Genomic DNA, 20,117 nt, shown 5'->3' with positions numbered 1-20,117 from the left:
ACACTCAAAACATCGGCAGCCACAGCGCGCGCCCTTGTATCGCACACACATCTATGCGCCCACTGCCAGACTCAGGTATATGCCCCACACAACACCCACAGAGCAGCCAAAGACGACCCTCTTGTCTACTGGTACCCACAAGAAGCTGATAAGACTTATCGCAGGCCAGAACTTGTATCCGTCCTTCATCATTGGCCATAGCTTGTTCGCGCAATCGCTCGTAACCACGTCCATGGCGTTTACGCCTGGCTTGCCCTGCGCATTGACATAGGCCATATAACTCAAAAACATGAGCGTGTTGACGACAGCGCCGATGGTCTGGTCGAGCAGGAACTTGATGAGGACATTGGTCTTGCTGAGGGACGTCTTGGTAGGGTCGGGTTTTGAGCCTGGCTTTTCGGACGATGGAGCGGCGGAGGGCACGTTGGTAGGGAATTGTTCTTCTAGGTAGCCTTGCCAAACAATGTTGGGTGGGGTGCTGAGTATGCTGAAGAGCGCGAACTTGAAGACTGTGGCATAGTTGAGGGCGAATGGCGTCTGAATACGTGTCAGCTACAAAGCACCAGATAACTAGGAATCGTGCAATAGTGCATACGCCGTCTTGGTACGACGATATGGCTTGTGCAAGCACATTCGAAGTTACGCTAAGCACTGCGCCCTGCAGGGTCTGCGATACTATCGACATGGTTTTGTTGCTGATTGGGGGGTACAAATATTCACGCTGATGATTGACCAATTGCAAGAGGACGACGAGAGATATCGTGGGTAAGGTGATTGCAGAGGAAGAGGTGGGGACGTAAGTAGAGTTATGTACATCAATGTGGCCAGCACATCAACTTTTGTCGGGAGTATCAACAATGTTTCGTCGCGTCCCGCCATCCCGCTAACCCGCCCAGCCGCGGCCGCCGTGACGTCAATCAAGACGTGCAGCTCAACGTTGCGTTAAACAGGACCGCTCTTCCATAGTACCTCGAGTTGTATCTCCCTCTCACTCATGGCCCCATCGTAATACCAATGTATGCTTACTGGCCTACTAAGTTATGCATACAGAAAGATGAGATCGACGCGAAACGACCAGTACGCCATTTGACGGCCTAATGATTTGCTAGAACGAAGCATGCAAGTCGCAAACATTGTTGAAGCTGACTGGTACAAGTGTTGTTCATGCGAGCAATTTAATTAATATTTAAGCTTGGAGCTTCTTCACGGGCGCATCAATAGACTATAACGCGAAACACCAAAACGGAATGACCTTGAGCAAACCTAAGAAGACGTCTATATTATCAAGAAAGACCTTCGTAAGCACGCCTCTGTCTGCGCTTTACCTAACTATAGCTTCCGTCTTATCCCTCGCCTCACTTTCCCAAACGTCTTTCTGAACCCTCCCAATCGCTTTGCAATATGAACTCCTTCCACCCACTTTACCCAGAGTACATTGAAGAACTCGTAAAGCCCTTGATTCCAACCACAAGCTTCTCGATACAACCCATCGAAGCTTCGTGTATCGGTTTCCCAATCCCCTACGGATCCAGCAGATGTCTCGATAAGTTCACACAGCTTATCTCCAATCTGGTCTAGGCCGTGGAGCGCATTCACGACTCCAGAGGGGGAAGGGGCAATGAATGAAAAACTCGGACCAATTTTGGAAGTATTTCGAGAACGGTGTTGCAGAGTTGGGGTCGACGAAGTTGAAGTTTCGTCACGCGCGTGTGAGGGCATGAAGTTTAGGCGGAGACATCCAGTCCAACGACCAGACCCAGTGGGAAACCGTACGGAAGGATATCCAGATATCGTGTTCAGAAACTCCTTGCCCAGAGCGAGGAACGGGTGTTTCGCGGCACAAAGTAGATAACGAGCGTTGGCTACAAGTTGCCAACGATTTGTCTGGCCGAAGAAGGAAATCGGAAAGCGAAAAGGTACGGAAGGGTCACATGATTGTCGGACTGTATGACCATCATCGCCCAAGTTTGCGGATATGGACCATGCTGAAGATAGGCTGTCTCCAAACTTGGTGAACGCTGGTCGCCTGAATTCTGAAGGAATGATGACTGGGTGACGTTCCGACGTCAGTGTCTTCGAATGCATCCACTGGACAATACTAAAGGTCCTCCAGGAAGTGTATTGGGATGTATCTGACGTAGTTGAATATTCGAATTGGTAGTTGGCAGCACTTCTCCAGCTCTCGAAGTGATAGTGCCTTCCAACCCTGCCCAAGACCACGAAGGTTGGGTTGCTTCGCTGCAGACAGTCTCTGGGGGTTTCGCATCTTCAGGTGTACTTATGGCTGCTATAATAGCGCTGCATCAAAATACATCGTCGGCAGACTAAAGATGAAGCTTCCGGGAAATATGCTGCTCAGATGGGCGAGACAACTGACGAAGACGTCAAGAACATCTCTAGAGAAGGTCCAATCTCATTTGTTGAACAAAGTGATGAGCCGTGTGTGGCGAAGCGTATCTGACCAAGGTGAACTGTAGGTACCCAGTAGTACAAGATATGTGCGATCGTTCGTGCATATCTGATTCATGGCAAGCCGCGGCATACCATTCCTTGAAACGCGTCGAACGAAGAATCGCGGTTTTAGGCGGTCGGCTCTTCTCGGTAGAAGTCCGCCATTCCCTCTTTCACAGCCTTGCGAAGTTGGGCACCCGCTCTACCCAGCTCTCCACCACCTTTGGTAGCTTGCTCCAATCCTGTGATGATGGCAGCCTCGGCTCGGTCTCGAAACAGTCTTTGCCGGTCTTCGCGGTCTTCATACATCTCTGCCTCTTCATCTCTGGCAGCGCCGAATAAGTTTAGATGCGCATAGACGTTTGATCGTTCGGAAAGCACGTGGTGCTGTGTGTGCCAAAGCAGAAAGGTGTTCTCGCTGGCGTCGACAGAAGCGACAGTCTGCGCATGGGAGAGCCCAGTGCGCAGGAAGGAAGTCAACGCATTCATTTGCTTGACTTGCATCTTTGTATCGGCTTTTCCGTACGATTTCCCAGACGACCACTTGCTCGATGCTTCACTCTGCCACCCAAGCAAACTGAGGAAGCATTTGAGCATCTTCACCCAGCCTCCAGCACAACTGACGACCTCGTCGCCTGTAACTACAAGCAGCCATTCAAGTACTTCGAGGCCAAATATACGAATTTCAGTTGCTAAGTGCGTCATCGCAGCTCTTGTATGAAGTAGCAGCTGGTCTGCGTGGCTAGCGATATCGATTGGTGGCAGACTCTGCAGAAGCTTGAGCAGCTGCTGACGAACACTGTTTGATCCATCTAGAATGAGCTTTTGTGCCACAGGAATGATGACAGACGAAGGTTGCGGCAATGGAACTTTTGGCGAGTTGCTCGTAATGGCTGATGTTAAGAAAGCCAGGGATTCTTTTCGCTGTGTATCTGACTTGTGGTTCAGTAGACCCAGGTGGTGCGCGCATTGCGCTTCTAGAGTTGGGGCACTAGTGGAAAGTGCCTGCTGCTTGAGAGCAATTGCTACAATACATTAGTCAAGGATGTGAGATTTGGTGTTGTAAACCTCACATTTGGCCCGGAAACTCGTATCTGTGCTATTTGCTGCCTTTGGTCTCGCCTTTCCAACCTTTAACTTTGGTTTCTGATTTGATTAGCCTGGAAGGTTTATAGAAGCTGTTTTGGTCATGTTTACCTGGAAGTCTTTCTTCTTGTTCTCCTTCTTCTTCTTTGAGCTTGCGGTCATGGCGACGGACTATCAGAGCTCCGCAGATTGAGTTGGCGAACCCGTGAATCGATAATGTTCTCCCAACGCGCGAAATATCGAGAAAGGAAACTGATATGTTCGCGTTAATGATTGAAAGACGCGTTCTCTACTGATGGGTGGAAAATTGAAGATCTACATATGCCGCTAATACTAAAGAAACATGGGCCATCAAACTCTTGGCAGGGTCCAGCCACAGCCATGTACGCCGATGTCATTATTAGCATCCCGGGGTCTGTAAACAGCAACTGCATCTCTTATTCTACTCGTACCTGTCACAAACCATGGCTCAGAACGCTGTATGTACTGAACATCTCTTGCAACTACAATTCACTAATGACCGCACAGCCAGATGAGACCCTTTCGCTACTCACGCGACTGAGCCAGAAGCCCGGCGTTCAAAGCACCCTCATCCTGTCGCGCGAGAACGGTACTATAATACGCACTTCCGGTCTCATATCGAACAGCTCTTCGGCAAACCCAAACAGTACTCTACCAGCCTCTGGGGAAGCTGCATCCGACAACTACTCAAACGGCAGGAAAGAAAGCGGGATACACAGTGCTGAAGACGTTGCAAGCATGGTCTGGTCATTCTTGACAGCAGCAGGGAGCCTTGTAGATGAGCTTGACAAGGAGGACGAGGTCAAACTCCTCAGACTGCGAACAAAGAAGAATGAGCTGGTCATCGTCCCCGGTAGGTTTCTCACGCTCTCAATGGTGGGGCTTTTGCTAACTTCTCAAGATCCCAAATTCATTCTCGTCGCTATACATGACACCCCTCCAGCATAGGCCATACAACGAACTGATCGCACATGTTTTTCAACCCCCGCAAGCGTTACGATACCCATCCGTTTGAATTTGGATACAGCAAGAACGTCAGTTACCAATGAGACTCACTAATCTCAACTGCGTTCACGTCCACATCGTCCTTGAACCATCTTTCTACGCAAATCTGTGTCAACCCTTCCACTTGCACGTATGAGCTTGGAGTACTTACCGGTTTCATCAGTCTCAATATCGTTGCCGCTCATCTGCCGCTTACGCATCTTCCCGTCTTCGGCGAACGTCCAGTCCTCAAGACCATAGCACCGCTTCCACTTCATACCATCGTAGGCGTCCTGGAACTCATACCAGAATTGCACGGCGATTTTGTTATCAGTAAAGGCAAATAGCTCTTTGCGCAGCCGATAACTCTTCTCTTTCTCCCACTTCTTGGTGAGAAGATTCTCAATCTCCGCCGTACCGGAAAGGAAGGACGATCGGTTGCGCCAGATACTGTTAGGTGTGTAGGCTTGTGCGATTACCTTGGGATTCCTGGCATACTTAGCAAGGGCAAGAGCCAAATCAAGATTCTACATACTGGCCATTCCAAAGGTCTTGAGCCTTTTTGACCTTGGCATGGGCGGTTTCTTGAGTGAAAGGCGGTACGAGGGACATGTTCAGAATAAGCAAGGCTAGATAGCTCGGGATGGGACGTAGTAAGAATCAATGTCAGAGCTTCGATATATCAAAGGCTGTTGTCATGAAGTCGGGTGATGCTGATGTAGCAATATATCCATGATGATCTAAGAGATGCCGTGCGGTGGATGCGTCATATCAGCACTTCGGCATGCGCTTACATGTGCTTACATGCATCCCTATGAAACGAAGCTCAGCTACTTTGAGATACACACGGAGCATTTCGACTTAGAAGACCTCACATGAAAAGGACGGATGGCCATACCACCTAGTGCAACCAGAATGGGCGTTCGACGAGTGACAACAAGAGCTCCGACAAAGAAGATTCTAGAACTAGAAGAAGCAAAAGAGACGATCACTTCTACACCGACCAAACACCGACATGCAGACACACCAGCATCTGTGTCTAGCTGTCGAGAACATAATAGAATACGGCGTAGTTGTCGAATGCTAACCGATAGCTCTCTCCACCAAGCTTTCAAATACTATCAATTACAAGAGTTCGCATCGAGCCTGCATTGCCAACTCTCCTTTAGCTGCCCACTCAGGTACACGCGCACTCACGTCTCTAATAGGCCCAAAAGATTTGTCAAACATACCCTGCATTATCGAAATGCGTTGGCTGGTACCTGGCGTCATACGCCTCGGCCGGACACATGCCGGAGCTGTGCCCCACTACGATCTCGAAGCTTCAAGCTTGGGAAGCAGGCGGGCTACCCCTCCAAATAACTAATCGGCATAGTCCACAATAACAAGTTCACTTTCTCTCTCACTCTGCATTTCAACTTGCAAAGCTCTTACATTCCCACGAAATTCTATACACATAAACCAATTAATCATTATGGCTCCTCTACAAGTCGGCGACAAGCTCCCCGAGGGCGTCAAGTTCGAGTAAGTGCATTCTTGTCGAGCTCCGCTCACCACTGAAGCTCTTAGAACCCACGCTGACATTGTATCTTCTCTCATGTAGATGGGCGCCCATCACCGACAGCGACCCGACTGCCTGCGGCCGTCCCCAAGTATACGATGCTAGCAAGGAATGGGCGGACAAGAAGGTCGTCCTCTTCTCCGTTCCCGGTGCCTTCACCCCGGGTTGCCAAGCGTACCATCTGCCACCCTATATCGCAAAGGCCAAGGAGTTCAAGGAGAAGGGTGTTGATATCATTGCTACCATTGCAAGCAACGACAGCTGGGTCATGAACGCTTGGGGTAAGGTCAACGGCGTCAAGAACGACGAGGTCCTTTTCCTCAGCGACACCAAGACCTTTTTCTCCAAGGAGTACGGTTGGCCGGCGGGTATGGGCGACCGCAACGGTCGCTGGGCAATGGTCTTCGACCACGGCAAGGTCATCTACGCTGAGAACGAGAAGAGCCCCGGCGAGGTTTCGGTAAGCAAATCATCGCGTTGAGATGTGATAGTATGCGTTGCTAACGACTTTGTAGGTCTCCGGTGCCGACGCCGTTCTGGCTAAGTTGTAAGCTCTGACTGCGTTGTACGCTCGCTCTTCGGAGGACCTTTGCAGATGTCAATAACTCTAGACGGCATCTTGTAGATGAAACATCCAAATAAGAATAATGACAGTATGAAAGCAACGTGAACGTGATGTTTTCCTGCCATGTCAGTCGACCACTTTTATCCGTCTAGTGTTTACAATCATGTTTGAGGGATCGGCAGTGTACGTGTAGTGCGAGGTGGGTTTCGAGGTTCGTATTTGTATTGGGTGCTGGTCGAATGCTCAGCTTAGATAGCAACTTTTCCACACCAACACTTGTTCGTGGCCAACGATCTGGCCATTGGCAATTCTCCGTCCTAGCTGCGACTGCCCAGGAATTCGTAATGAGCCAATATATACAAACGCCGTCATGGTAAAACGCTCAATCAAACTAAGCTTGGGTCAGCATGCGTGCACAGGTCTATCAGCAGTGTGGGACATACCGGTGTAAGGAAAGACTCGGCCACGAAACGTGCTCTTGCGTTCAACTAGCAATGTGTCAGCTCCAGTGCGCAAATAGGTAGACCTTGGCTATCTTACGAAGAGCTTCATCTCTGAAATCTCCTTGTCCACCTCCTCCATGAACTGGATGATGAAGTCGACCAGCTTGTGCTTCAGCATCTCCTCGGTGTGGAAGTTGGTAATCAGGAACGAGATGTCATAGCCCTTGACTGGCTTCCTACGCATGATATAGAACGACTCGGCTCTTTGGGTCAAGAAGCGTGTGAACTTGTGGACCAGGATGTGTTCAATCTCATCTGCCTGCTTGATCTTGATGCTTATGCGTACACTGTTGATACTCGGCTCGATGTACACGCGTTCTTCGGCGTTTCTCGACACGGTAAGCGGGTTTAGGATGACTTCGGGCGAGCTTGCAGCTTCGATCTCGGGAACATTGTGACGTTCCGAGGCTTGGGACGCAAAGTTGGAGAGGGAGAGGGCGGCTGTGAGCGACGAGCGTACGCACTGGAGGTACGGGCGGAGTGATTGCGACTGCGAGTGTCAGTAAGTATGAGTACGTAATCAGTGTGTTCTAGCAGAGGGAGACAGTACCATTGCGAAGGGAGCTCAGCACCAGCTCTACGTTGGAATGGTAGGGCTGCCGTCGGGGGAGAGCGGGCTGCTATGACATGCCAGTACGGCGAGTTGGCGGTGCCTGCAGCTGGTCGCGCTAGTGGGGTAGCAGCTCCGGGCGGCGGCTCACCTTGGCGCGGCCGTCCTTCCTCATGCTTCCATTAACTTTTGCCCCACGACCACATTATAAACACTCCCTCGCCTCCGCTCCCCATAGTCTTCTATACTCTATCTGCGGTATAGTTGAACATCCATCATGGCGTCTATACCAGGTACGTGCAGCGCTCCCGCTCCATTCAACATTCCAAGACTACTAACTCACACCGTTTGTAGTAATCGTAAAGCACCAGGGCAAGAAGCACGAGGTCGAAGTCGACACCACCTCCACCGGCGAGACGTTCAAGTACCAGCTCTTCTCCATCACCGGCGTCGAGCCAGAGCGTCAAAAGGTCATCGTCAAAGGCGGTCAACTCAAGGATGACGCCGACATGTCGAAGCTGGGCCTGAAGCCGAACCAGACCCTCATGATGATGGGCACGCCTTCGGGATCAGGAGTCGTCATAGAAAAGCCCAAGGTCCCTGTCAAGTTCCTCGAAGACATGGACGAGGCAGAAGCCGCGCAGTTGGAAGGCGCCACACCCGCCGGTCTACAGAACCTGGGTAACACCTGTTACATGAACTCTACCCTGCAGGCGCTACGCTCTATTCCCGAACTGCAAGAAGAACTTCTGCGATACTCGGACAGGTATGTCTCCCTTCATTGCCTGCACATGCTCCTACTGACCATCTCCAGCAACGGTGCCAGCTCATCTAGCGCCGCACAGCTCAGTCAGTTCGGTCTCGGTGGCCTCGGTGCCTCCACCGATCTTACCGGCTCTCTCCGCGATCTATTCAAGCAGATGTCCGAGACACAGCAGGGTTTCCCCCCACTCATGTTCCTGAACGCTCTCCGAACCGCATTTCCCCAGTTCGCCCAGAAATCAAAGGACGGCCACGGCTACGCACAACAGGATGCAGAGGAGGCTTGGTCACAGATTGTTGCACAGCTGCGGCAAAAGCTGAGGATCACCGATAACGAGACAGGGTCCGATGCGAATAAACAAAAGGAGCTATCTTGGATCGACAAGTACATGGCCGGCAAGTTCGAGTCGGTCATGGAGTGCGATGAGCCCGCAGCAAAGGAGGGCGGTGAGGAGCCCGTCCACAGCGAGGATCTCTTCTTCAAGCTCAACTGCCATATCAACGTAGAGACAAACCACCTGAGGGACGGTTTGGCGGCTGGCCTGAAGGAGCAGATCGAGAAGCGATCAGAGGTTTTGGGCCGAAACGCCCTTTACACCAAGACATCCAAAATCGCCCGTCTACCCAAGCACCTCCCCATCCACTTTGTGCGTTTCGACTGGCGAAAAGATACCAACAAGAAGGCGAAGATCATGCGCAAGGTCACTTTCCCCGAGGAGCTGGACGCATTGGAGTTTTGTACAGATGATCTGAGGAAGATGCTTGTTCCTATTCGGGACAAGATCCGTGAAGTTCGCAAGGAAGAGGAGGATGTGGAGCGTGCCCGCAAACGACAAAAGCGCATGAGGGCTGGCGAAGAGAACGACAGTGATCCTCTTGCTCGCAAGGAGCCTCTGCAGAAGAAGAAAGAAGCTGCGCAGAAGAAGGAGGACGCCAGCAAGCCGGTTGAGGATACAAAGATGGAGGAGGTTGAGTACAAGACTGACGCTCAAGTTGAGGCGGAACGTGCTGCATCGATTCTCGCTGCCAAGAAGGAGCTCCTCGCTCTCGTGGACTCCAAGATGGTTGCCGACGAAGGCGCCAACCAGACTGGTCTTTACGAGCTGAGGGGCGTCATCACCCACCAGGGCGCTAGCGCTGACAGTGGCCACTACACCTCCTTTGTAAAGAAGCAGGGTGCCAAGGATCCTAACACTGGCAAGCGGAAGGAAGAGGACGGCAAATGGTGGTGGTTCAACGACGAGAAGGTATCCGAGGTTGATGCCGAGAGGATACAAACCTTGTCTGGTGGAGGTAAGTATCCTGGACCATTCGGAATTTCTGGTGACTGACATATCATAGGCCAAAGCCACTCGGCTCTTATTCTCCTCTACCGCGCTGTTCCTCTACCCGTCGTCGACGAGGACGTGCAGATGGGCGACTCATAGGCTGATTCGACACGTTTCTCTATGCCTATCTCATTAGATCTTGCGCGCACGAGAATGCTGAAGCGCAAGCGGAACCGGAGCAGCATATAATGCATGGCATTTGGCATTGTACCGCCTGGAAAGGCTACCGGGCGATACGCCAAAAGCTCAAGTAACGATGGCATGACTTCAAGACTTTGCATTAATAGACACAGTATTAGACTGGTGGAGTGCACATTTCGCCATTTTTCTTCCCCTTTCGTCCTCACCTCACCACGCGTACAAGAAACGCGTAGAAGCTCGCCGCCAACTCTCATCCATGATCGTGACGCTCACCTCCAGGATTTCTTTCTTCTCCCTCCCGTCTACCACTGCGCTTCTGTTATAAATTAACGCGCTATTCGCGAGACGCCATATTCTCCTATGTCGTTACATTACGTCCGTACAATCATTCGTTCCATGTGTTAAGTATTACCATCATGTTCTACAGTCACGAAGGTAAGTCCTAATCCGAGACTTCAGTTCTAACTAGCAAAATTGACTCTTGTAGTGCTCACGTCGCGCAAATACGGCGTGGCGACCGTGTGGTATGTGAGAAAAGCGTCTGGTCGCCCCTTCCCTGTACTGACAGAGGTGGCAGGTTGGTGGCGACATTGGGTTCAAAGTCCGGCCTGAAGCGCATCAACCGCAAGCAAATCCTCGAAGTCGATGTATCCAAAGCATGCCAGACCATTGTCGATCCTGTGGCGCCTATGGCTTTGCGTCTGCAAGGCAATCTGTTGTGCGTTACGCTGCCATACCTGCTCTGGATGACAGATCGTTGACGCATGCAGGTATGGTGTATCGCAAGTGTACTTAAAACAGTGTGGATATGTCCTTTCGGATGCAGAGGATGCGCACAACACCTTGCGGACTATGCTTCGAACAGTGAAGAATACCGCACTTGATCCAGATGCTGGCAAAGCTAGGTAAGCAAACATGACCCTCACACCCTCAGCCTTTCACTCACTGATATTTTGTAGACCCGAGCGACTCATCTTCGAGGATGATCCGTCTTTTCTTCCCGAGTTCGCGCTCTCTCCCCCGGAGTTGCTCTCAGAGCTGGGCCACAATTTCAACCTTGACATCACACGCTCCGGCGACTCTCAATCGCTGACTCCTTTCGGCTCCCAGCGATTACTGTCCTCCCATGCCGATGCTTTTGGCGGACTCATCTTGCCTACGTCGTCTCCTGTTACGGCAGGCGAGTTCAGGCTCGAAGGCGACGATGTAGCAGGCATTGCCGGCGCACCAAGTGGTATGTCGGGTGCTGGGGATATAGCCGAAATTGAAGACCCAGACTTCATGTTCGGAGACAACGGCGAGGTCATCCAGTTCTCAGCGCAGCGTTCGGTGGCTAGAACGCCAATCAGAATCCCAGCTGGGACGATGTCTGGCGATGTTAAAGCGAGCGCGCGCATTCGGAAAGAACACGAGGAAGGACTGCAAGCTGGCAATCAAGTGAGTTCTACCGCGTTCTCTCACGTCTTTTTGCATCGCGATATCAGACACTGGTCTTGCGGTCTGGCATAGCTGCCCTTACTCGAAGTCCAAGACATGGCAAGGCATTCTCTCACCGCCGTTACTCAAGCCCACTCAGACGTTTGACGTCGTCCTTATTTGCCTTGTGGTTTGCGCCTTTTCTCTTTTCCAATTCCCTCTGCCCTTTCATCAATTCGGCTTTTCATCATTTTTATATATCTCGCTATCATTATCCTTCGAAATGGAGACTGACCCATACCAGTTTCCTGGCGATCAAGTTGATATGGACTTTCCAATCTGTGGCGACGATCCCGCTGGAGGCGAGGCATTCTCATCAGGCGGCCAGCAACAGTCCAGTGAGCATTCAGAAGTTGTCGAATCTTCCGACACGTTCGCTGCGCCCATGCACCGACGTCGGGCACCACGCACTCTGCCTACCGACTCAGCCATTGAGCTTCGTAATAAGGAGTTGGCGGATTGGACAAAGAATTATCGTCAGAACATGAAGGCTGCTGCTCGAAAGAAGATCCAGATCCGTGTTGCTGGCCAAGCTAGGAAGAATGCTGAGCACTACGTGTGGGGCTCTGGTATCGGTGATATTGGTCAACGCATTCTCAGCGGTCAAGGTTCTAGTCCGTTCGACATGTTCATCGGGGACAACCTGTTTGAGACTATCACAGGCTTAAGTCGCAACAATCCAACTAGAGCAAAGCACGACCGCGACAGTGGTATCGATGATGCGACTCAAGAAGAATCTCGTCGCGTGCGCCAGAAAACCGGCGAACCTGAGGTTGGTCGTTCAGCTGACGACGAGGATCTTCCCATGCTGGGCGATGATGACATCGCAATCGAACTGCCTCGCGAAGGTGTTTCCGCTCTTGATGACCAGCAGATCTTCTCTGCGATGCCATGGAACATCAGTGCTTCCAACCGGGGCTCTTCAGCTATTCCTCGAAGCGGGCGCGTGGGTATGATGGGTTCCACTGATCATTCTAGACCTGGAAGCCGCCTTGTCTCTGCTTCTCCTCTACATGGTCGTGGACAGCCTATTGCGCTTGAGGGACTGAAGAACTTCACGAGTGATGTCGACTACGGCGGTGATGAATTTGGCCTATCGGGTCCCAGCTCAGATGATCCTGAGCTAGTAGTTCAAGAACCGTCCGCACGCGTCCGCGAAGCTCTATCGACAGAAGGCGAGAACTTCATTACCTTCATGAATGAACGCATCGTCGAGAAGCGCGAGCGGGCTCAAGCAGATCTACAACATATGTCCGATGTGCTCCAACCGGAAGCTGCTGCTGACATTGAAGAAATCGCCTTTGAGGAGCTCCTTCCGCCCACTGAGAACACCAAGGTGATCGCTTGTCAGGGCTTCATGATGGTACTTGGGCTCGGCTCCAAGGGCATGCTCGACGTTCAGCAGCCTCGACATCTAGGAATGATCAGCCTCAAGCTCACTGAAAAAGCTAAGGCGATGCATGCCGTCAATATCAGCGACGGTGAAGAGTCTGATGGCGATGATATTGAAGCGGATGACGGCATCACTAAAGGCGATAGGGCAGTCGATCCACAAGGCATCGCAGAACAGCTGGGGGCGCAAGACCAAGAGACACAAGAGCACGACGCCGTAGACGGACAAGAGGGCCAGTTCCAGGAGCAGTTCGCCGCTGGTCACGCTGCTCAGGAGGATGACCACGACTCGCTGTACGACGACTAAGGCAGCTAATGTCAATTTCGATTCAGATGAGCGGACATGTAACCTGCTATTTACAATATGTCTTCTAGTTAACGGCGTGGCCTTTGCCACCCATCCTATAGCTGCATGCACGGCGTTTATAGTATTAGCATTCCGCTACATTTTCGATTCTTAGGCAACAAGGGAGAGCAGGCAGACGAGAGGCTCATATCTAGGTCGATTTCCCGAAACTATACTGAAACGTACAATGAAGCACATGTCCATTGAAGCTCAAGTGTGAAAACCGAAAGATGATGTGCATGCTGTGAAGCGATTCGTGTGCTGGCCAATGTGTGATGATTTGGCTATTCATTATAGTAATTCTTTACTAGTTTAAAGAGCCTACTAATTTATTATATAGAAGATTTTAGACTAAAAATATCCATAATTACTTATAGTAATTAAGCTACTAGTATATAAGTATAGAAGAAGACGTTTTTTACTCTTTGCAAGCACGTCTCCACCAATCTACTAGCACCAGATAGTGGAAGTGAGGACAAATATTCTAGAACAAGTCCTGATCTAGCTAGCATATACGAGGTTTAGGCATAGCTTACCCAAGCCAATATAAGACTGGTTGGTTCTACGTCAGGGTAGCCTCTGCGTGATTCGATACAGTGCCCTTACCCAGGGTTCTACGCTGGCATGGAAGTCGACAACATTAACAACAACAATACACATCGCGGATCTGCTACTCAGCCGCACGGCAACAATTCTGCACTCCCCTCCGCTATCAAAGACGAAGCGGACAATGGCGACACCTTCGCGGGAGGCGATAGCGACAGCGATCCTGAAATTGGTTACAAACCTCGCCCTCAGCTGCCGCAACCCAACGTCAACATGCGAAGCTTGGCGAATCTGATAAGTAAGTGAAGGCCCGAACAGATGCAACTAGTGGATGATTCACTTACAGCTGCCAGAGGAACTTGTGAGCGGCGTCATCGATGTTGACCCGGAATACCAACGTGAGGTTGTTTGGACAGGTGAGAGCGTTCAACTTGATCATTACAGAAGTATGCTAACAGTGATAGTCGAGCGGATGACAGGTCTGATTAATTCTCTAATGGGTATTGTCCCCCAACAACGACAGAGACACCGCAGCTCGCTAAATTCTGCATAGAAAATTACTATATCCCGCCCATCATTCTGAATAAGAAGCAGAATGCTGGCATGGACAGCAGTATATCATGCGACACTCTCGTTTGTGTGGATGGGAAGCAACGTCTCGCTTCTATCAGGGCATTCGTAAAAGGCAAGATCCCTTGCCACGACCACAAAGGAGAGAAATGGTAGGCGATCCAAGCCTTGTGCTGCAGCGAGTCACTAATAGCCTTAGGTGGTTCTGCAAGGCTCCTGGTACTAATCACAAAAGAGTGCTTTCTTTGGAAAGCCAAAAGATGTTCTTGGAAAAAGATTTTGTCGCATTTCAATTCACAGAGCTCAGCCCGGAACAGGAAGAAGATCTTTTCGCCAGAGTCCAGATGGGTGTGCAACTCACTGTGGCCGAGAAGATGCGCGCGAAGCAAGGCCCATGGCAAGAATTAGCGAAGCTTTTCGTTGAAGACTTTCCAGCTATTTACAACTTGATGAAAGACCGAGCGCGAGCAAAAGACTTTCAACTCACCCTAGCCTGTTTCAGCCAAATCGTTGAAGTCAAGCATCCAACTACCGCGAATGGTGTACCGATCCTCAAGACAAACTACAGCGCACTACCAAAGCTATTGAGCAACACCGGCGTTGTAGATGATGCTATCAAATCACATCTTGCGAGTGTCTGGACTACTTTCAAGGAACTTATAGAGAGAGACTCTGACATTTTCACGAATGCTGACAAGCATCTAAGTGGCGTGCAAACCTTTGCACCCGTCGAAATGGTAGCAGTGACCGTCCTTATCTCGATGTACTCGGAAACAAGTAATAACGAACTGCTGATCAGAGATATCAAAGCTCTTCGAGAAGCGCTTCGTGAGCACTTCAAGGATCTTCGCTTACACACGACGGTTTGGAAGTTTGTCTGGGACTTCATCGAAAACTTAGAGGCAATTCGAGGTGCGGTGGACGGCACTACAGTGAATCGGAACCAGCTGGATCAAGCCTCGTGGTCGACGCCATCTAGCGCGACAGCGACAGCAATAGCAACAACAACAGTCTCTTCGATGCCGAGCGTTTCAAAAAAAAGAGCAACATCTGCGAACGGACCACTGTCCATCATACCACCGCGGCATTTGGTCGTCATGAAGAACGAGCGACGACAAAATACTGATGTGGCGAAGCGACAACGGACTGATCCTGGACCTTCGAACGCTCAAACTTTAGCCTTTGCTTCTGTACACGAAGATGTCTACAATTCACACATGACGGACGCAAGTATTAATTTTTCAGAGCGAATGCGTCCAGCAGCGGTGACAAGGAAACATCCTATAGTTGGGAACATGTTTGCCCAATATGGTCTTCAACAACAACCATCTACCAAGTCAACGTCCGCGTCGCCGCAGTTGAACACGATGCCAAACCAAGGGTCACACACCGGCTCAACGGTGTTATCGCGAACCCCAAACATGACCCAAGCTTATCCCACAAGCCGCGGCGCGTTTGCACCAACTCATACAGAGAAACAGTGGGAGGGCATCATGGCGTCTGCATCTCCAAAAATGGCAGTTCAAGCGCCTTCTGCCACGAAACCAGCAGTACCTTCGTCTGCTTCTCTGTCAGCCACACCAGCTATGGTTGCACTAGCGCCCCAGCCAAATAGCAGGAAGCAAAAAAGCGTTACACGCCCTACTCCTGCTCAATACCGAGGGGATATTGACCTTACCAGTGATAACGAGCTTGAGGAAAAGCGACAGAATCTTCTTTCCTCGTTCAGGGCCAAGTCATCTCCAGCAAAGCAACACTCAGCTCCAGCTACGCCCGCAGCAAAAGCGTCCACTGCTCCGACACCACGTGACCATGTAGTCATACATGATATCGACTCTGACGAAGAACCGGCACTTACAAATAATCCTTACCAAAGGTTTTAATATAATCCACGAGCTGGACTTACTACTTCAAGGCGTCGAGCGTTATAGGTTTGCAGTGGTAATAGTGTAGGAATCGCTTCAACAAGGCAAGTGTGAAAGCACTGCCATTTATTATAGGCTATATTTTGGAGCTTTAGTATAGTGATACCCCATTTGAAGTGCATGTAAATATATTGTCTTACTATGATCTCTCCGTATTGGCGTGCATGCTGCAGGTCATAAGCACTAGTTGGCATTGTTTCGACGACGCGGCTTTTCCATGCCAGCAAACTTCGTATATCGTATCAACGTAAACCTCACACTCATCTCAAATTTGACATCGCTTCCCGACTTGCACATGCGTTCTGAGGCGTTGCACAAGACGCGTTGAATGGAAGACGTCATAGCGCGTTCTCGACCTCGGCACTTCACAACGAAAGCACCGCGAACGGACCGCTCCGTAGGCTAATGATGGATGGACGGTTTCAACTCCAGACGATGGCGACGAACAGGATGCCCGCGGATTCCAGAAACAACATTCTCCTCAAACGCACAGCCACAACGAATTAAGCAATCGGAATCGACACTGTCCAGCTCTTTCTATAAGTTGAACCACATCGTGAGGAGTCCTTTCACGTTGTTATTGCGCAGACACGGCTTCGTAACACCCATATTCCGCGATTAGATAACGAGCATCGATATGGGGAAGTCTTTCGACCCAGCCCGGGACATTGGGAGCCTGGAGGGAAAGGTTATCTTGGTCACGGGTGGTACGTATCTCGCAATATCAAACATGCGTTATTGTATCATCGATCTAACCCATGAACAGGTAACGCTGGCTTAGGCAAACAAACTATCGCATACCTCGCCGCCCACAACCCTAAGCGCATATACCTCACCGCCCGTACCGAATCCAAAGCCCGTGATGCTATCACCGACATCAAGAACAGCGTGCCAAATGCCTGCGAGATCGTACATCTACCGCTCGACCTGACATCCTTCTCTTCCATCGCCGACGCAGCATCGTCATTTAAGAGTCAAGAATCGCGACTCGATATACTGATCAACAATGCTGGTATTATGGCGTCCCCATATAGCACAACCAAGGAGGGTTACGAGATACAATTCGGCACGAATCACATGGGCCACGCGCTGCTCACGAAGCTCCTCATCCCGACCATGCTAGACACCGCCAAACAACCCGGTGCTGATGTCAGGATCGTGAATCTAAGCAGTATGGGCGAACGTCTCGCCGTATCAAATGGCATTGAGTTCGACCAACAAGCGCTCGAGAAGGAAAACACTTGGCGTCGCTATGGCGCCTCGAAACTAGCGAACATTCTCTTCGCCCGCTCCCTCGCACTTGAATACCCTACGATAACATCTGTCTCCTTACACCCAGGTGTCATCCTAACAGATCTTTTCAACAACCTCCGCTCAAACATATTCTTGAAGGTCGGACTTTGGATATATGGACTCGTGGGCATGATACTGCCGGGTCATTACCAGGGCCCTGAAGGTGGCGCGTTGAACACGACGTGGTGTGCCACGACTGCGAAGGACCATTTGGAGAATGGCGCATTCTACATGCCTGTGGGCAAGAAGGGTTCGGGAAGTGGATACGCGAGGGATGAGGGATTGAGGAAGAAGTTGTGGGAGTGGACTGAGGAGGAGTTGAAGAAACATGGGTATTAATTTTGAATGCCTTCCAGATCAACTGAGTAAAAGGCAGGATATAGGGACCACGGCTAGTTGTGATGATACTCTACATCTACAGCTTCTACCATTATATCTTTACACCGACGTTCAACAGTTCAGACAGATTCCGATGGTAACCTCGGCAACGCTGGTAGTTGCTTTCCATTACTAATCTCCACTTTGAAGTCTTTCTGAACGTTGACCTGGATGCCATCGCCACTCGGTCGCTTGCTAACGATACGCTTCTGGCTCCCGTCATCATGATCCAGACTAGTGTTGCTGAACTCATCCAAGTCGCCATAAATCTTCGTCTCGACACCGACTTCCTTGGATTTGCTTCCCAAGTGGTTCTTCAGCCCAGTGCTCTCTGGTCGCTCATCAAGCTCCATCCAGTGTTTCGAGGCCGGATCGCCGCCACGCAGTGAACCTCGGGCATATGGCTTCTTCGACAAGCCATGAGAAGGTCGCGAGTGGCTTCCGGACCAGGTAGAAAAACGGGTGATGAGGTTGGTGAGTATGGGTCGGCATGCGGGTAGATTGGCGACGAACATGCCGACATTCATTTCTGCGGTGGCCCAGGCGAGGATTTCACCGAGGTTCTGGAGAAGCCGGTTCGGGTCGTTCAGGCCGATTAAGAACTTGAGACGCACGATTGGGGCGATGGAGGCGCTGTGGCTTCTGCGTTAGTGGCGAGGCTCGATGATGTTGGCCAAGACTGCAGATTCACTTACAAGATTCCCAAGCCGAGCATGGCTATCACGGAGCTTTTGACTCGCCAGTCGAGTTGTACATCCCACAGCAGGAAGATGGGTAGGGTCGCGAAGATCCAGTCTGTCGAAATTGATACCACGGCAACGGCATATGACAGTGCCGTCTGGATGCTGCGCTCTTTACATACGCCCTCCATGTTGACATACCAATTCTTTCTGTTTCTCCGTCAGAGGTTTGTCTTTCTCGAGGGAAATAAGTCTTGAGAACATACTGTACCGGTGAACATTGGAAGAAAAGGTACATCCCTGTTCCGCCCATGACGACAAAACAAGATATCATGCAGGTGTAGATGACCATCTCGATCCATTTCTTGCCGCTCGCGATTCGGATCAAGGCGAACCCGATGCTACATTTGATGGCGATGAGAGTGAAGCACCAGGGCTCCTGAAAGATATAAAACCACTGGTTGTCGTTAGTTCATCTTCTCAATAACAAGTCTGGTCGAGACAAGGGAAGACTGAAACATACCCTCAAAGAGTTGGAATATTGATACTCGCTCAAAGAGCCATCGTACTGACCAACACCACTCCAAGCCATGGCGATTGTGGCTATAGTACTCACCGACCAGAATGGCTGACTTGGTGTCAGTAGATGCCGAAGCTTTGATACCTGTAGTGCTCACCAAGTTGATCAACATAGCCCAGTCATCTGGTCCCCATGCCTTCCTCTTGTAACGGATCCAGAAGCGTAAGACGGTCGATATTATGTCGAATGGTAGTGGAATTAAGACCGACAGGGCCATGTCGCGAGAGGTCGGCGCCATGGCGTTGCTTGACCTTCACAAAAGACTATTCGAATAGAAAGACAATAAGGTTCCCTAAATCTACGCAGTGCAAGCACCGGGCATGCAAAGCAATAAGAATACGCAACGGAGGCTGAAGAAAGGAGCGCCACTAGCCCATCCACAGAAGACTCGCCCTCCATCCTTCCAGTACCCCATAACAGGCTATGATCGTCTCGGTCCCAAGTATCTGGGATGCGACAACCGTTTGAAGCCGTGCAGGTTTTATATTAACAACGGTAACGGGCAAACGGGGCGGCAGAGGCTTCCTAGTGCCGGCACTGTCACCCATCGGCAGTAGTTCCCGGTTCGATACATGTCTGATGCTTTTGGATCTATCGATGCTGGGGAACAGACTTTCCACAACAATCTCGACTCATATCAGCCAATGGCAGGTTCAAAGAGCTAGTTCACTCAAGCGTGACTGAATTTGCTCGGATTGCATTCGTGAGTCCTTTGAATGTACGTAGAGAGGTCTCCACTATCCTTACGTATCAGCTTCGGATGGACCGATGCATTTTCAAGGTTGAGTCCAGACTTTTGTGCAAGGTGGTGCACCGGAAAAACCTACTGCGTATGCGCGTCAGTCCTGTTTCAAGAACTATCCCGTACAAGGATTTGCACATCGCCAAGTGCTGTATGGACGGGGATGCAGTGGAGAATTGCCAAAAGTTGGTGAGCATCAAGGTCTGTTGAACTGAACCCCCACCCCCCACGCGCATT

At 50.6% G+C, this 20,117-nt stretch overlaps 10 protein-coding genes across 10 annotated transcripts; 5 read left to right on the top strand and 5 right to left on the bottom strand.

The window, feature by feature from the left end:
* Positions 1–51: 51 nt before the first annotated feature.
* Positions 52–685, bottom strand: ALTATR162_LOCUS4098 (uncharacterized protein; the record flags this gene model as incomplete). The annotated part of the gene is made up of 2 exons (XM_043311708.1): positions 52–537; positions 596–685. 2 exons carry the CDS (start codon positions 683–685, stop codon positions 52–54), a joined length of 576 nt encoding a protein of 191 aa, XP_043167643.1.
* A 1,895-nt stretch (positions 686–2,580) lies between these two features.
* ALTATR162_LOCUS4097 (uncharacterized protein) lies at positions 2,581–3,699 on the bottom strand (the record flags this gene model as incomplete). Its single annotated transcript, XM_043311707.1, has 3 exons — positions 2,581–3,476; positions 3,525–3,597; positions 3,649–3,699. The coding sequence occupies 3 exons, from the start codon at positions 3,697–3,699 to the stop codon at positions 2,581–2,583; spliced, it is 1,020 nt and encodes a 339-aa protein (XP_043167642.1).
* Positions 3,700–4,001: 302 nt separating this feature from the next.
* ALTATR162_LOCUS4096 (uncharacterized protein) lies at positions 4,002–4,506 on the top strand (the record flags this gene model as incomplete). Its single annotated transcript, XM_043311706.1, has 3 exons — positions 4,002–4,016; positions 4,066–4,411; positions 4,460–4,506. The coding sequence occupies 3 exons, from the start codon at positions 4,002–4,004 to the stop codon at positions 4,504–4,506; spliced, it is 408 nt and encodes a 135-aa protein (XP_043167641.1).
* Positions 4,507–4,597: 91 nt separating this feature from the next.
* Positions 4,598–5,154, bottom strand: ALTATR162_LOCUS4095 (uncharacterized protein; the record flags this gene model as incomplete). Its single annotated transcript, XM_043311705.1, has 3 exons — positions 4,598–4,659; positions 4,715–5,031; positions 5,078–5,154. 3 exons carry the CDS (start codon positions 5,152–5,154, stop codon positions 4,598–4,600), a joined length of 456 nt encoding a protein of 151 aa, XP_043167640.1.
* Positions 5,155–6,016: 862 nt separating this feature from the next.
* Positions 6,017–6,654, top strand: ALTATR162_LOCUS4094 (uncharacterized protein; the record flags this gene model as incomplete). The annotated part of the gene is made up of 3 exons (XM_043311704.1): positions 6,017–6,066; positions 6,146–6,563; positions 6,619–6,654. The coding sequence occupies 3 exons, from the start codon at positions 6,017–6,019 to the stop codon at positions 6,652–6,654; spliced, it is 504 nt and encodes a 167-aa protein (XP_043167639.1).
* A 396-nt stretch (positions 6,655–7,050) lies between these two features.
* ALTATR162_LOCUS4093 (uncharacterized protein) lies at positions 7,051–7,724 on the bottom strand (the record flags this gene model as incomplete). Its single annotated transcript, XM_043311703.1, has 4 exons — positions 7,051–7,059; positions 7,112–7,156; positions 7,209–7,661; positions 7,722–7,724. The coding sequence occupies 4 exons, from the start codon at positions 7,722–7,724 to the stop codon at positions 7,051–7,053; spliced, it is 510 nt and encodes a 169-aa protein (XP_043167638.1).
* Positions 7,725–7,998: 274 nt separating this feature from the next.
* On the top strand, positions 7,999–9,910 carry ALTATR162_LOCUS4092 (uncharacterized protein; the record flags this gene model as incomplete). The annotated part of the gene is made up of 4 exons (XM_043311702.1): positions 7,999–8,014; positions 8,076–8,487; positions 8,536–9,776; positions 9,825–9,910. The coding sequence occupies 4 exons, from the start codon at positions 7,999–8,001 to the stop codon at positions 9,908–9,910; spliced, it is 1,755 nt and encodes a 584-aa protein (XP_043167637.1).
* A 458-nt stretch (positions 9,911–10,368) lies between these two features.
* ALTATR162_LOCUS4091 (uncharacterized protein) lies at positions 10,369–13,127 on the top strand (the record flags this gene model as incomplete). The annotated part of the gene is made up of 6 exons (XM_043311701.1): positions 10,369–10,387; positions 10,440–10,476; positions 10,530–10,670; positions 10,723–10,857; positions 10,912–11,389; positions 11,673–13,127. 6 exons carry the CDS (start codon positions 10,369–10,371, stop codon positions 13,125–13,127), a joined length of 2,265 nt encoding a protein of 754 aa, XP_043167636.1.
* Positions 13,128–13,790: 663 nt separating this feature from the next.
* On the top strand, positions 13,791–17,839 carry ALTATR162_LOCUS4090 (uncharacterized protein; the record flags this gene model as incomplete). The annotated part of the gene is made up of 7 exons (XM_043311700.1): positions 13,791–14,010; positions 14,066–14,128; positions 14,177–14,191; positions 14,236–14,434; positions 14,482–15,214; positions 16,830–16,914; positions 16,974–17,839. The coding sequence occupies 7 exons, from the start codon at positions 13,791–13,793 to the stop codon at positions 17,837–17,839; spliced, it is 2,181 nt and encodes a 726-aa protein (XP_043167635.1).
* Positions 17,840–17,958: 119 nt separating this feature from the next.
* Positions 17,959–19,376, bottom strand: ALTATR162_LOCUS4089 (uncharacterized protein; the record flags this gene model as incomplete). Its single annotated transcript, XM_043311699.1, has 5 exons — positions 17,959–18,511; positions 18,574–18,768; positions 18,825–19,015; positions 19,082–19,186; positions 19,236–19,376. 5 exons carry the CDS (start codon positions 19,374–19,376, stop codon positions 17,959–17,961), a joined length of 1,185 nt encoding a protein of 394 aa, XP_043167634.1.
* Between the last annotated feature and the right edge of the window lie 741 nt (positions 19,377–20,117).

The sequence above is a fragment of the Alternaria atra genome, assembly GCF_907166805.1.
Source record: "Alternaria atra isolate CS162 genome assembly, contig: 23, whole genome shotgun sequence".
In the NCBI taxonomy this organism is placed as follows: Eukaryota; Fungi; Ascomycota; class Dothideomycetes; order Pleosporales; family Pleosporaceae; genus Alternaria; species Alternaria atra.
This window is presented reverse-complemented; position numbering and strand designations above follow the sequence as displayed.